At 34.6% G+C, this 13,485-nt stretch overlaps 1 protein-coding gene across 1 annotated transcript in view; it reads left to right on the plus strand.

Annotated features, from left to right (window-relative positions):
- Positions 1–1,199: 1,199 nt before the first annotated feature.
- LOC135204371 (synapse-associated protein 1-like) overlaps positions 1,200–13,485 on the plus strand; it is a gene marked incomplete in the record, with an annotated part of 313,294 nt that continues 301,008 nt past the window's right edge. Inside the window, 2 exon segments of the mRNA XM_064234595.1 lie at positions 1,200–1,915; positions 8,859–8,909. Coding sequence (XP_064090665.1) covers positions 1,677–1,915; positions 8,859–8,909 — 290 coding nt within the window.

The following is a 13,485-nucleotide window of genomic DNA, read 5'->3' on the forward strand; positions in this document are numbered from 1 at the left end:
AAAGTCAGTTGGTTTACTTCAAGAATCAGCACTTGGCCCATTTCTGTTATATATATATATATAATATATAATATATATAGATTATATATATCTATATATATATATATAATATACAAAACTAAACAAGCATTAGTAAGAAACTCTAAAGATTTATGATACAAGTGTCACAAGATGCGGGAAGCTTAAATCGCTTAATTTAGATGTGTTTCATAAAGGAATTGGCAATGATGTATCTGTAAATCGAGGTTGACCGAAAGATATAGTCATTTATGTCAGTACCGAGTAATATACTTCACAAAAAAATTCATTGTCACCCAACTATGAATCAATTTCAAGTCTGTAATAATCAGAAACACAACTGGATAGGAACTATCTATCTATCTATTTATCTATATATATATATAATATATATATATATATATATATATATATATATATATATATATATATATTGTATATGTATACTATAATTGATTATGAAATAGTTCCTATCCAGTTGTGTTCTGTTTGTTACATAGACTTGAAATTGATTCATAGTTGTGTGACAATTAAATTTTTTTGTGATGTTACTCGGTACTGACATAAATGACTATATCTTTCGGCCAACCTCGATTTACGGATACATCATTGCCAATTTCCTTTATGAAACACATCTAAATTAAGCGATTTAAGCTTCCCGCATCTCGTGACACTTGTATCATAAATCTTTTGAGTTTCTTACTAATCTTTGTTTAGTTTTGTAGAACCCCATGTATTGTGAGTGTACAGTACGCAATATTATGTTTTGACGTTTATAAACATTTTAAACATTTCAATATCCTTTAGATGATGTTCATTTGTTTTTCGTGTGGCAATCCAGCGAGTGTCGTCATCTTTTGAAATGTAGTGTGGAGTGTGTTTTCTGTAATTGTAATTGCCCTTTACACCGTTGTTTCGGTATCTTGATTAGAAGCAAATTATATTTAGATAGTAGAGTAAAATCATATTGGTATTTATTAAGTAATCATGAATTATTTATCGTTACACGGGAATAAATAATTACCCTAAAGGAGGAAACGCCTTCAGTTCTAGAACGAACGGCACCAACTGCAGCGAAATCAATGGGGGAAGCTCCTCCGGGCTCTTGGGAGCTGTATTGATTTCTTGCCCCTTATAGTTGGTTGTCGTCAGCAGGAATCGGCAGTAGTCAGTGTGTAAGTGTATGCAAGGTGTCGAGAAGGCTCGTGACGTCGTGGTGGCTGCTGACATTAGTGAGCAGTGCTGACGTTAGGTGTGGTGGGCGTTCTCTTGCAACTTCCGTTGACCAAGGTCGTTGACAGCGCAGATTCTGTCTTAAATGCATAAAAGAAACGTTTGCCTGACTTGACGTTGGTTATTTGTATACTGGGTGTCATAGGCGAGACAGCCTACTACAGGCCTATCGTTAACTCCCATTTAATTTTTTTTGTCAAACTTAGCTATTGTTTTTAGACGATTGTTTAGAGACGAGTAAATCATTGTAACGTCGATTATAGGGGAATATAAAATTGTTTTCTATTAGGCTAATTAATTATACTACCAAATTTATAGTTATATATCAATTGTCTTGCGTCGCAGACCAGTCAAAGTAAGAGAAACTTCGTAGGCCTAAGACCCTCTATCTATCGTACCCTTTTGAAACACTCGCGGAGAGAGAGATGAACATGTTTACGAATGTCTCGAGCCAGGTCTCCGGGCTGGGAACCAGCCTCGGCTCTTGGTTCAAAAAGGACGGGAAGCCTGAGGAAGGCGGTGCAGAAGGGCAGGAAGGCGAGGCCAAGAAGGACCAGACAACCCCGCAGCAGGAGCAGCCTTCTCCCGCCTCCGCCAACGCCTCCGAACAGAGCGTCAAGGGCTCCGCCGATGAGAACGAAGACGCTGCGTCGCAACACTCTGGGTAAGTGGGCGTTTTGCGAGATGTATAGTATAACTACTAGTCTATTACGGTATCCTAGGCCTCTAAGCTCTTCTAACTAGATGAGGTAGTCTGAAGTATAGGTAAAGTCCTACGGTTTAGGGGTCCACATTCATTGCTCCCTTGCGTGTGTTAGTTTAATTTTTTTCTTTCGATTTTCATTTTTTTTCTTTTGGAAGATCTGCTAACAAGTCTATAGTAGTAATTTGCCTTAAAAAAAAGGATCTTGTAAAGTTGAATAACCCCAGGGTGCTCTTGTAAAGTCGAATAACCCCATAATCAAACTTGTAAAGTTGATTAACCCGTTGTTTGAATCAACGAAAAAAGTGATGGAAACAGAAACAAATGTAAAAATGCAGAACATTTATTCATTGCAGAAGATTTTACTTGCATTTATAAATACATAAATGCAAGTAAAAAGTTAAAAAAATTGAGATTTATGATTTCCTCAAAGTTTCATGTTTCTAGGTAGCCTAGGTATATCTCGTAAGACACGTTTTTGTTAATTTACGCTCCCCCTTAATTCCTTTTTTTTATATACAAAAATCGTCTGATTTTCCTTGTAAAGTCAGAAATTAAAAAACTGGCCTTCATTTTTTCATTATTTTCCACAATTCAATAAGTATTTTTGATAAATCTGTGTGCTGTTCTTGACTTTACGTAATGCTGTGAATTTGGACCCCTAAACTGTAGGATTACCGTCTAAGCTTCCTATGGCAAGGAGACCACTGTAGGGTTAGCTTAGATAGAATTTGTCACCTGGGCTGACACTAGTGTGTCTTACTATAACCTAGGCCCAATAATAGTAGTTCATAACTTTAGGGTCATCTGCACACAATTATAAGTCCCCAATCTTGATAGGCCTAATTCAACTTTTTCTTACATATACATTTGTATAATAAGATACATTTGTATGATAATAAACTGATTCTCGTTTGACACGCCAAATGGCACTGAATAGGCTAAGCATTGTATATAGTTAGTTACACACACACATACATTCATAGTTCAGTATTTATCAGTACTAACCTATTATACCCAGTACTACTGGCAATGACTGGATATACCTGTTTTACAGTCTTGTTCAGTCAACACCTGAATGAAAATCAAATATCTCAAGGAAAAGACTTTTCCTGTAAAATTTTTTGGGAAATTTGAATGACCTGAATCCTTAATTAGGGGTATTGATTGTTGGTGTTACTTAGTTATAAATCATCCAATAAATACATACTGGTTAAATTTTTACAATTTGAAAAATTGGGCTGCCTTGTTGTGAATCTGGCAACATCAGCAGTGCCTTATTGTCAATTCTGTGGATTTAGACAATGCAGTAAGTAGATTATGTTTTTGAACACATGTTCAGTCCATGTAAATGACAATATAAAAATTTTTGGATAGTAAGCCTAAGGTTTGATTTGTGTAGCTTTAATTAAACAGTTGGTTGTAACAGAATTTTTGTGCCATTTGCACCTATAGTGTTCATATATATTGCATTAAAAAAACCGTGGAAAATTGATTTATGCATTACATTTTTAATGCATTGTAAAAGAGATCCACTGCACAGTCATGTGTTGAACAAATGATTACATACTTAGTAATCATAATGGTTTTTTTTTTCAAATAACTACAAAAGGACTTGGGAAAATGTATTGTGGAATTGCCACAGCCAATGTCACTCAATTCTTAGTTGAATTGAAGTATATTACTAACATAGTCATAATTTAGAATGAGTTTGCATAGTTAATTACCCTGCAGTGTAACCGCTGCCACAGCAGTTTAACAAATGCCCTCTTAAGCCACAAAACTATTGGGTTTGTGATAAATATTTTTGTTAGGTGAAAAACTGGGTTTTTAAAAAAATAATAAGGATTGAGGCACAGCAGGCCAGTATTGCTGTGTTCATCCTATGTTAGGGTCCTTCACAGACTCTGCTTAATGTGTACATAATTTGATAATTATTAGTCCAATATCCTTAATTATCAGTTTGATATGAATTTACTTTGTAAGTTAGCATATAGCCTAGCTCTAAGAGCAGGGAGAAAATATTTAAAAGGTGACTTGGAAACTTAGACTGTCAGAGCCTGCTAGCCTAGACAAGACCAAGTTGTTGTGGCTTGTGTAACATTTGATGGCAACTACAAAAATAGTAGCTGTAGCTTAACAAGTATATGCAGTTATCCTGCCAAGCCAGTAGTCAAATTCTGAAGTGGGCATAACTAATAAATACAGTTAGCATGCCAAGTTTGCCTACCTGTGAATTAACCTTAAGGTAATTATAGTACATATTCAGTGCAATAAATTGTCACCAGTTACAAGAACTTCATATTTTTCTGACTTGACTGTCTTGTGTATGCAGCATTTTTTACATATTGTTTGGAATACTAGTACAGTATATGTTTTTATGAGGATATTATGCAACAAATTGTGAATAGCTTTTTGAACCAACCACTCCATCCCAACTGTTGCCCTGTGTTCCCCAATCCAAGTCTGTAGGTTGTTAGTGGTTCTTTCTTGTAGTACACAGAACACCTTAAGTTATACCCAGCAGTCAGTTAACCCTTCACATAATTTGCTGCTGAGAATACTGTGAACTTGCTAGCATGATTGAGTGTAGGACATCCATTTATTAATAGTTAGGTTTACTTATCTTTTCAGTTTTTTGCAGTTTTCACATTTTGGTTTTCCGTTATGATCCTGACTATAGGAACTTTATCCATTATCTTATCAAATACATTACACAATGACAAATGAAAACTATGAATTACAGCATGTATATGGTGTTGACTGTTTATGCAGTGCTAACAGTGTGATTACTTGTTTGGTTGACTTCAAATGAGTATGAATGGAATAAGATCATTTTTAAGTGCATTATGGACATGTTTGTGCTCATGAAGTTATGTCCTGAATTTTGATAAAAGAAGCAAAATAGATTGGTAGCTATCATGTAGTATGGTTCATAATGTTTTAAAAGATGTTTGAATAGAATTTTGGTAATTGTACTGAGTAATGAAACTCTAGTTGTGGCTGTAGTTTTCAGAACGAGAAGTAGTTTATAATGGGAAAGATTACCTTAAGAGAAAAAACATACCATTAGCAAATTGTGTTCCAAATAGCAGGGTATGTACTCTATTTGAGTTTTCAAAAGGCAAGCTGGATTTATAGGATCTGTTAAGTAGCTATTGGGGGGACCTTTTTTTTTTATTTTTTTTCCCCTGATTTTTTGTTATTCCTGAAGTTAGAAGAACTTGAGGATTTTGAGTTTTACTAGTTGTAATCTGGATGCGATATGTATGATGTGGGTACAGGAAGCTTCTTCATATTTGAAATCTATGATGGTACATTATGCTTTTATTAAAAATTTCCTCTGGTCTGAAAGTAGTTCCTTAGTTTTGATTGGTCAATACTGTTGATGCCCTGAGATAATATTGCATTTTTAGCCAGTTTGACTTAGTTGTTAGCTGCATTGATAATATGCTTTCCGTAGATTGGTACGTGATATTTATACCCTTCATAATTAGTTTACTTGTTTGTTTAAGGTACTGTCTGCTAATGTACAGATAGAAATCATAGAGCATGCAGAAGTAATAGATTTTACCATATTAGAACCATAGTAGCACTAATATGTATATGTATAATGTAGTTAAGAAATTAGGTCTAAAATTACATTCCAAATGCTTTTCCTTTAAAGACAGCGCATTTGATAAGCATGCTTGTTAAGCATAAGAAATAAATGTGAACAATCCTATATTGGAGCTGAAGGGGTGGCAGACCAGTTGGTCCGTGTTGTGCTTCAGACCTGGGGACATTCTGTACTATTACAGTTTCCTTCCATGTATCAGACTTTTTAACAATAATGTACTTGATTATAATACAGTACATGAAATTGGCAATTGCACTAGAGTAGCATGTACCACTACACTATACTTATGTACCTGGTATGTAGTCTAGATATGATTAAGTTGTTGTTCTTAAATAAAGAGGCTGTGAATGTTATTCCTAAATAAGCAGGCTGTGAAATGTTATGTTATACTTTTCTTTGATCTTTTAAGGTTTGAATGACTAGACCATTCAGAATTAGTGTCAAATAACCACATTGAGTTCAAGTGATAGGGACTGAGTGAAGATAGCTACTATAGGGAAGTGAGAGGAGAGCAATTTTTTCTTAGCTAGCTAGTCACTTGCTGGTTGGGTATTGCACTAGTTAGTAGGTGTGCTTATAGCTGGAGGTGCAGAACTGCCTTTTCTTCAATTCCCACCTTTCCTCTCGTTACTGTGTGATTATTGTAATCACACGTCATTGTAATGTGCCATTACATTTTTATTGTGATGTGAATGGCATTAAATTTACATGGCAACTAATAATAGGCTTTGCCAGTATTTCTGTACAGCAAATATGCTGTTGTATCCTTGCTTTCTGAGTTTGCTTTAAACTAGCTCCGCATTGTTTTTGAGATGGTGATGAATTTTTTATATCTTTTCACACTTATGATTCAGAGGCATTTTTCTTGAATAAAAGAGAGGGTAATAAGAAGGTTTATGTATTCTGTGGCTGAATTCCTCATCACCTTTGGTATTTTCAAAGGAAGTGGATTGCACTAGGTGCTAGTTATGCAGAATGTAAAGTTTTAGACAGGAAGGGAAGTGCTGAATTGGTAGCCAACAACGTTTTCTCTCTCTATCAACTGGGTACCAGAAAACTGTTTCTAAACTCTTCATTTACCACACTGCTAAACTTTATTCTAGATCTCTTCTTTGGATATAGAACTTGAGACAGTTCTGTCAAGAGATGACAGTACATGTAGTTTGCTTTTCTACTTGGATCTGGTGGTCCAAAGTTTGATTCTTGGCTCGGCCAATGCGGAACCAGAGGAATTTATTTCTGGTGGTAGAAATTCATTTCTCGACACAATGTGGTTTGGATCCCACAATAAGCTGTAGGTCCCATTGTTAGGTAACCAATTGTTTCCTAGTCACGTAAAAATAAATCTAATCCTTCTGGCCAGCCCTAGGAGAGCTGTTAATCAGCTCAGTGGTCTGGTAAAACTAAGATATACTTTCTTTTTTCAGGGTATGGACATGTCAGCTATTCTTGCTTGTTACAGTGCTGTTTCATGCCAGTTAGTTGCATGACTTGGGAAGATTTGTAGTCCCAGAATCTTTCTTGGTTTTTCTCTTGGTACTTGTTTGGTAGTGTTGAGAGAAGTTGGGTTTATCTCCACTCCAATTTGCCACAAAAATTATAATTGCCTTATATAAATGTGGATTCATCTTTTGGGGTAACTCTGCAGTCTTATTTAATCACTAAATGGTAGTGACAATGCTCATAATGTGCTGCTTGGATCTATTTATTCCCTTTCAGAACCATAGAGTCAGACACACTACCCATCTTGTTGAGATTGTAGCTCGTAGTACCCAAAGGGGAGAAAGCTTTTCCATTCTGAATGTGTGCTACTTCATCTTCCAGGTGCTTATTTAGATTAATCTCCAAAAATGTTCCTCTTTTAGTTGTAAGAAGTGTACATGTTACTGGTGAACAACAGTCTTGGCTTAGTTGATGGCTTCTGGTTCTTCAAACATAGCTTCAGTATACATATAATGTAGACTTACAAAACAGGCTTTGGATACTGTCCTTTTATTGTTTTTCATCAGAGAGGTTTTTGCTGAATACTTTGAGCATAAGGGACATAATGTGAAAGGTAGATCTTAATCACAACCATGTCATATTACAACAGTCCTAAAGGCCTGATCTTGTTGCTTGAATGTCATTAGAGCCAGGTAATTTACTTTTCATCCCATTGAATAATATGGTTTATGCTGTTAGCATCCAACAGTGGGTATTGTTCCCACAAATCTTCTGGTCATTTGGATAATCAGTTGCTGGTCTCTTACTAGGGATGGGTGTAGCTGGGACAAATTACTAACTGTGTTGGGAAAATAGTGGCATTATCTAATAAGTATGACTAATTTCTAGCACATGGGATATGAACTTTTGATAGAGTGAGATTTTGTGTTTTTCTTACGTTAGTTTTTAAGGTTGTCTTGTCCAATATGTATTTGAACTCTCCTTTGGGTAGCCTTAGGTTGATTGATAAGATGTCAGAATAATTTTGACGGCCATGTGTGAGTAAATTCTTTCCTTTATAGGCTTAGCTTACCTTATTCATGATAATTTTTTGTACTTGTCTTATGTTACAATTCTCTTATTTCAAGTGGTTTTGTAATAATTTTATCATTATGGTGAAACTACTCAAAATTATTGCCTTACCAGTTTTTGAAAAGAAATATTTGTGTCTTCCACAAAGCAAATGAAAAATGACACATGCATTATTTTAAGTTGTATTACTGAAATTTTGTTTTCCCGCTAAAACCTTTTATCAGTTAGTTATAAAATATTTAATTTTTGTTCACACTATTATGAAATGATGCCAGGTTATAGCAACTGGAATTTGAGAAGTTGTATATGATCTGTAATCCTGTGCCCTCTTGAGTATTAGCCTACTTAGGCTAAATGGCTACAAAGCAGAATTGTAACAGTATTTTTCTGCAGGTTATGGATAATACTCTTCCAGTGTTGACTAGGTGTTGATTCTGAAAAATTTGTAGCTTTCTTTAATGTGCGAATGATTTTATTTCTATTGTGTTTGAGATGTTATAAAATAGTTTCTTTTTTTTTTGCTTCATGGTTTGTAAGAAAACTGACAAAGTTGATTGCCAGAACCTTCTGAAAATTGATTGTGCTCTAGATTATGTTGAAAGTGGCACAGTATACATACATAGGTAGGGAAGTTGAGCTGACTCACAACAATCAGTAGTCAGAAACCTGTTGTATAGTACTTTTTATGTAATTAAAGTGTTTTCTCCAAAATATGTGTTTCTTGAGTGGCATTACCAAATCGGGAAAATAATTCTTTGTTTATGTTAATAGGAAGAAAGTGTGTGCGGAGGGCCAAGAGCAAGCTGTAGAGTCGAAAGCCAGGTCAGTTTTAGTGGCATTACACAGAGGGACTAGAGCAAGTTGTTGTGTTGTTATCCCACTTGCTTCCTTCACAAGCCACTACTTGTTTATTGCCTGTGTTCGCCTTTTCTAACAATCTACTATTAACATACAAATTATATTTTTAGCCAGTACTGTATTCTAGACATTACTACCACTGCTGCTGCATATCCTACTATACTATTAATACCATTAATACTACTAATATTTTGAAAGTTTATCCATGCATGGCCTTCTTTATCTATGTGACATACATACATACTGCTGCATACTGTATATTTTTAGTACAGTATTTATATAGTGGGTATAAATTTATCTGTACAGATATTTAGTATACTTAACATAAACAATTATGCATATACAGTGTAAATACATTTTGAATACGTATACCCTTACAGAATTCTGCAGATACATTCATAAACATTCTCAGTGGCCCAAAACAGGCTGTTTTTGGCATGGTATCAGTCAGTTGCAGGGAAAGCAACTACTTTAGATCTCACTTTATGTCTAGGGATGTGCTCTACATGTTACCAGTATGCATACCTTGAAACAGTCCAGTCATTGGATATATCTTTAGAAAAGGGAATTTTTTATCACTTGTTTTTATTACACAGCATTACCAAATTTAGCTTGTAGAAGCAAAGGTTTTGGGACTCCTGATGCTAGTTTAATATCATGTTGAATTAGTTCATTCTGGGACATGGAATAAACAACTAGCCTAGCCTTCAATGTGGGTGACTGTGCCAAAAAAAACTGCTAAATATGAGTAAACGTTCCTCATATCAGAATAGCTATGATTGAGGAAACATGTATAGGGAGCAAGAGTGGTGCATATGTATGTTAATTGGTTATAAAATGGACTAAAATAGGGTACACCAGATAGAATTAGAAATACAGCTGCATGCAGTGAAATTGTGGTATTTCATTGTATTGTGGTTGTGGTAAAAGTTCACTCAAACTAATATAATCCATTCAATAAGAGTTAGTTTCCTGCAAGTACTTCAGTTGGTGGTGTAAGAATCACCTCATTAATCTAAAGGAAGATGATAGATATGTGCCATATAGTAGTTCATTTTATTTTAGTGATTGAGTAACTACAAAGATTGGGATGAAGTTGAATTGATGATTTTGAATCTATAGCTATGATTTTTAGTTAATGGGTTGATTTTTTTATGATATATGCATTGAAATATCGCAATGTTTTAAGATATTTTGAAAACGTGATGCATGAGATATTGTGAAGTGTGGAACTACGTACATGGATACAAACTGTTGGGTTAAACTTTTTACTCATTTAGTAAGATCCTTTTTCTTCTGCTGGAGAACAGTCCCTGTACCAAGTCTTTCAAGGTGAGGTGCCACAAAGAAGTACAAGTAGGGAGGTGAATCTCATTTTATTTCTGACCAATTTAAGAATATAATCTGGTTCCAAAAAGGAGAAACTGTTGCTGGTCAGAAAAGAAATTTGTTGCTTCTTGGGCAATGATGATACCGTAATGCAAAGGATGACTTTACACTGCTTTATTGATACTTAGCTTAGTCGCCATTTTTCAGGTTATTCTCACTTCCAGGTAATGTAGGACCACCTTAGCTGTAGTAGGTGAAGTGGGCTTTTTATTGTAATGTGAGAGGTTACCTTGGTCACCTTTGATAATTAAGGGGATGTTTGGAACTTTGGTTCTGATCTCTTCGTTTTCCTTTATTTTTAGTTGTTGTAACCCTAACTGGTGAAAGTCAAATGTCAGAATGGATTGCTTTGACATATGCTTCAAGCTCTGTAGGTCTTTCTGGCAGGTATTGTTGGTGATATATAAGGATGGCAGGTTTTGGTTCAGCTGGATATGTACCAGCACGGACCATTGATTGGATATATGCACACTGCATTAGGTTTCTGAATGGGAGGCATTTTTACCGTTTTAGGTGATTATCATCCTGATGTGCCAAGGATGTCACAACTGGTAATGGGATGCCTCCATTGATCTTGAATTTGAAGGCTTTTATAGGCCTTGGCAAACCTGAGCAATCTCACTGATAAAGGTTTGGTAAGGAAATTGTTGGCCTACAGTACTACTGTTATGTAAGGGCATGTTTAACTGTTTCATAGGTTCGGTTACAAATCTTGTTAACGAAGGAAACAAGGCTCTCCAGTAGCTTGTTTGGATGTTGTAGTGTAGATGTTAATTGTGGCATGTGGGGGTTTAAATGCATGTCAATATTGGATGAATGTCAAGCAGTACATATCTATTCAGTTGTAAGTGTTGTTAACATTTAGGTATCAAAATCTAAACCAGACCCTTTTGTTAAGAGTTAATATCTTTGGCATGAAGGTAATAGTGACTGTGCACCCAGCTTAAAAACTAAATAATTAGTTTGCAAATCAGCTGAAAATATATTTGATGTCTGTTTAAGTTAGTAAGGTAAACCAAAGTACAGTACAACATTTGCTTTGCCAGCTTTTTTAGCTTGGTAGTGAAGGTCATCAGGTACATTTCTTGTCAATCCACTGTGAACTAGACTAGTCTCAGGGAAATAAAGCATTTAGTTTAGATATATATTTTTCAAGTCTGAGTGTCATGGTGAGTGGATGCTTTTGAGTATCTGGGGAGATCTATGCATAGATCAACTCATAACGGTCAGTATTTTGAGGAAAGGAGGTTTTGAAATGTACAAGTATGGTAAATAGAATTATGGTGAAAATATAAGTAAAGTTGATCAGTGCAGTGATTGAAATATAAACAGTGATTGCTTTGCTCCTATACTCTATATAGTTACTGAATACACTATTAATTTAGGCAAGATCTTGTACGTAAAACTGTAGTAGACATAAGATGGTTTGCTTTTATAAAATGAAATATACAGTTTAGACTTCTGAAGTGATTAATGAGGCTAAGAGTATATAGAAATGTACCACTGATTGTAGTCTGACTGAATACATTTGATAGGTTTGCAAGTGACAGATGCCAACAGTAAGGAGAAAGACAACTTGATTTCAAGTAAACTAAAGAAATAAACCAGTCTCCTTGAATGACAAATACTGCTGGTGTGGCCTAGACTCTGGACTTGGTAAAGATAGAAGGGAGAGTGGTAGTTGCCAAGACATAGCAATTTAGATACTCTATATGTCATTAATTCTATAGCAAAAATGGCCATCCTTGACTGTTCTCTATGCTAGAATGATGGGTAACTTTGGTTGAGTTTTTCAGTTGTTATGATAAGAAAAATCTTAATTATTTAAACCAAATAAAATTCAACTTGGACACAGATGAAAAGAATAAGTCTCACACTTCTTAAACTAATTTATTGAAATACGGCTGTGCAATAGATGTTGAAACAAGTCTTAGAAAGAAAAATACATGTTCTGTACTCCCTGTATTCACTACAGTTCTGTACTCTTGTCTTCACTACAGAATGCAAACGTGCGCAAGTTAAAGTGTTCCAGAATTGGAATAAACTGTAATTTCAAGATTAGATTGTGACTTTAGGTGAACTGATGTTTGTAAATAAAGTGGTAAGTCGTCTAGGTCCACTGGTATCATCATTTTGAATGATAGATGCAGCCTTTAGCTGGCTGTAATAATTGTATCTTGTAGAGCATATCCCAGGTAACACAGTGATATTAGAAGCAGTTTCTTTCTTTGAATACAGGCTGTTTTGGTTATTCCAAAACTCTCTCCACAGACACTTTACAAGCGAACCTTGGAAGCATGGTTGGTTTTAAGGGAGGCTTGATATCCTCCTTCAAAATGCATATCAGGTTGATTTTTTTTACTTATAAAGGAGATTGAATCTAATTACAGAAAGTTTTTGTGCTCATGTCTTCTGGATAGCGGATTATTGACCAATGTTTTGTGTCCAATGGTGATTGGGTTTGTTGCATACCCTCAGGACAATGATGTGACTCCTATTTTCATTAAACTCAATAGCATATACATGCTGAGCATACATACATTGTAATAATTAGCATGTGTTTTTTTTTATATAGATACATAGTTGACATAAACATTGTCAGTATATTCAGGTTGTATTACTGTTGAAATGTTTAGTTAATTATTTGGTTTATAATAACTCCAGTAATATATTTACTGTGTATATATATATATATAGATATATATATATAATATATATATATATATATATTATATATATATATACTATGTGTGTGTATATATATTACAACTTACTAATTATCTCAATGTATATGAGTAATATCATTTTACTTATTATAGCATCAACTGTGATAGTTTATTTTAATGAGTAGAATTTGAAATAGTGTACATAATTTTTGTGTGTGTGAAAAGTGGGCCTTAGCTATAGTGTTTGAGTGTCAAGTTGTATTATGCCAAATTAACACTCTTAATAAGTACTGTATTGTACTATGGTATCATTTCATAAAATAACCAATTTCCAAATTATCATACACTTTATGGAAGGTATTTAATAAATGATGATGAATTTCCAGGGCAAAATTTTGCTTAAACTAATTTCATGTCATATATCGTGTAGTATTTTGGTATTTACTGCGATGCTTCTATAGTGACTGTTGATTTGCATAAATTCT

The sequence above is a fragment of the Macrobrachium nipponense genome, chromosome 44, assembly GCF_015104395.2.
Source record: "Macrobrachium nipponense isolate FS-2020 chromosome 44, ASM1510439v2, whole genome shotgun sequence".
NCBI lineage: Eukaryota > Metazoa > Arthropoda > Malacostraca > Decapoda > Palaemonidae > Macrobrachium > Macrobrachium nipponense.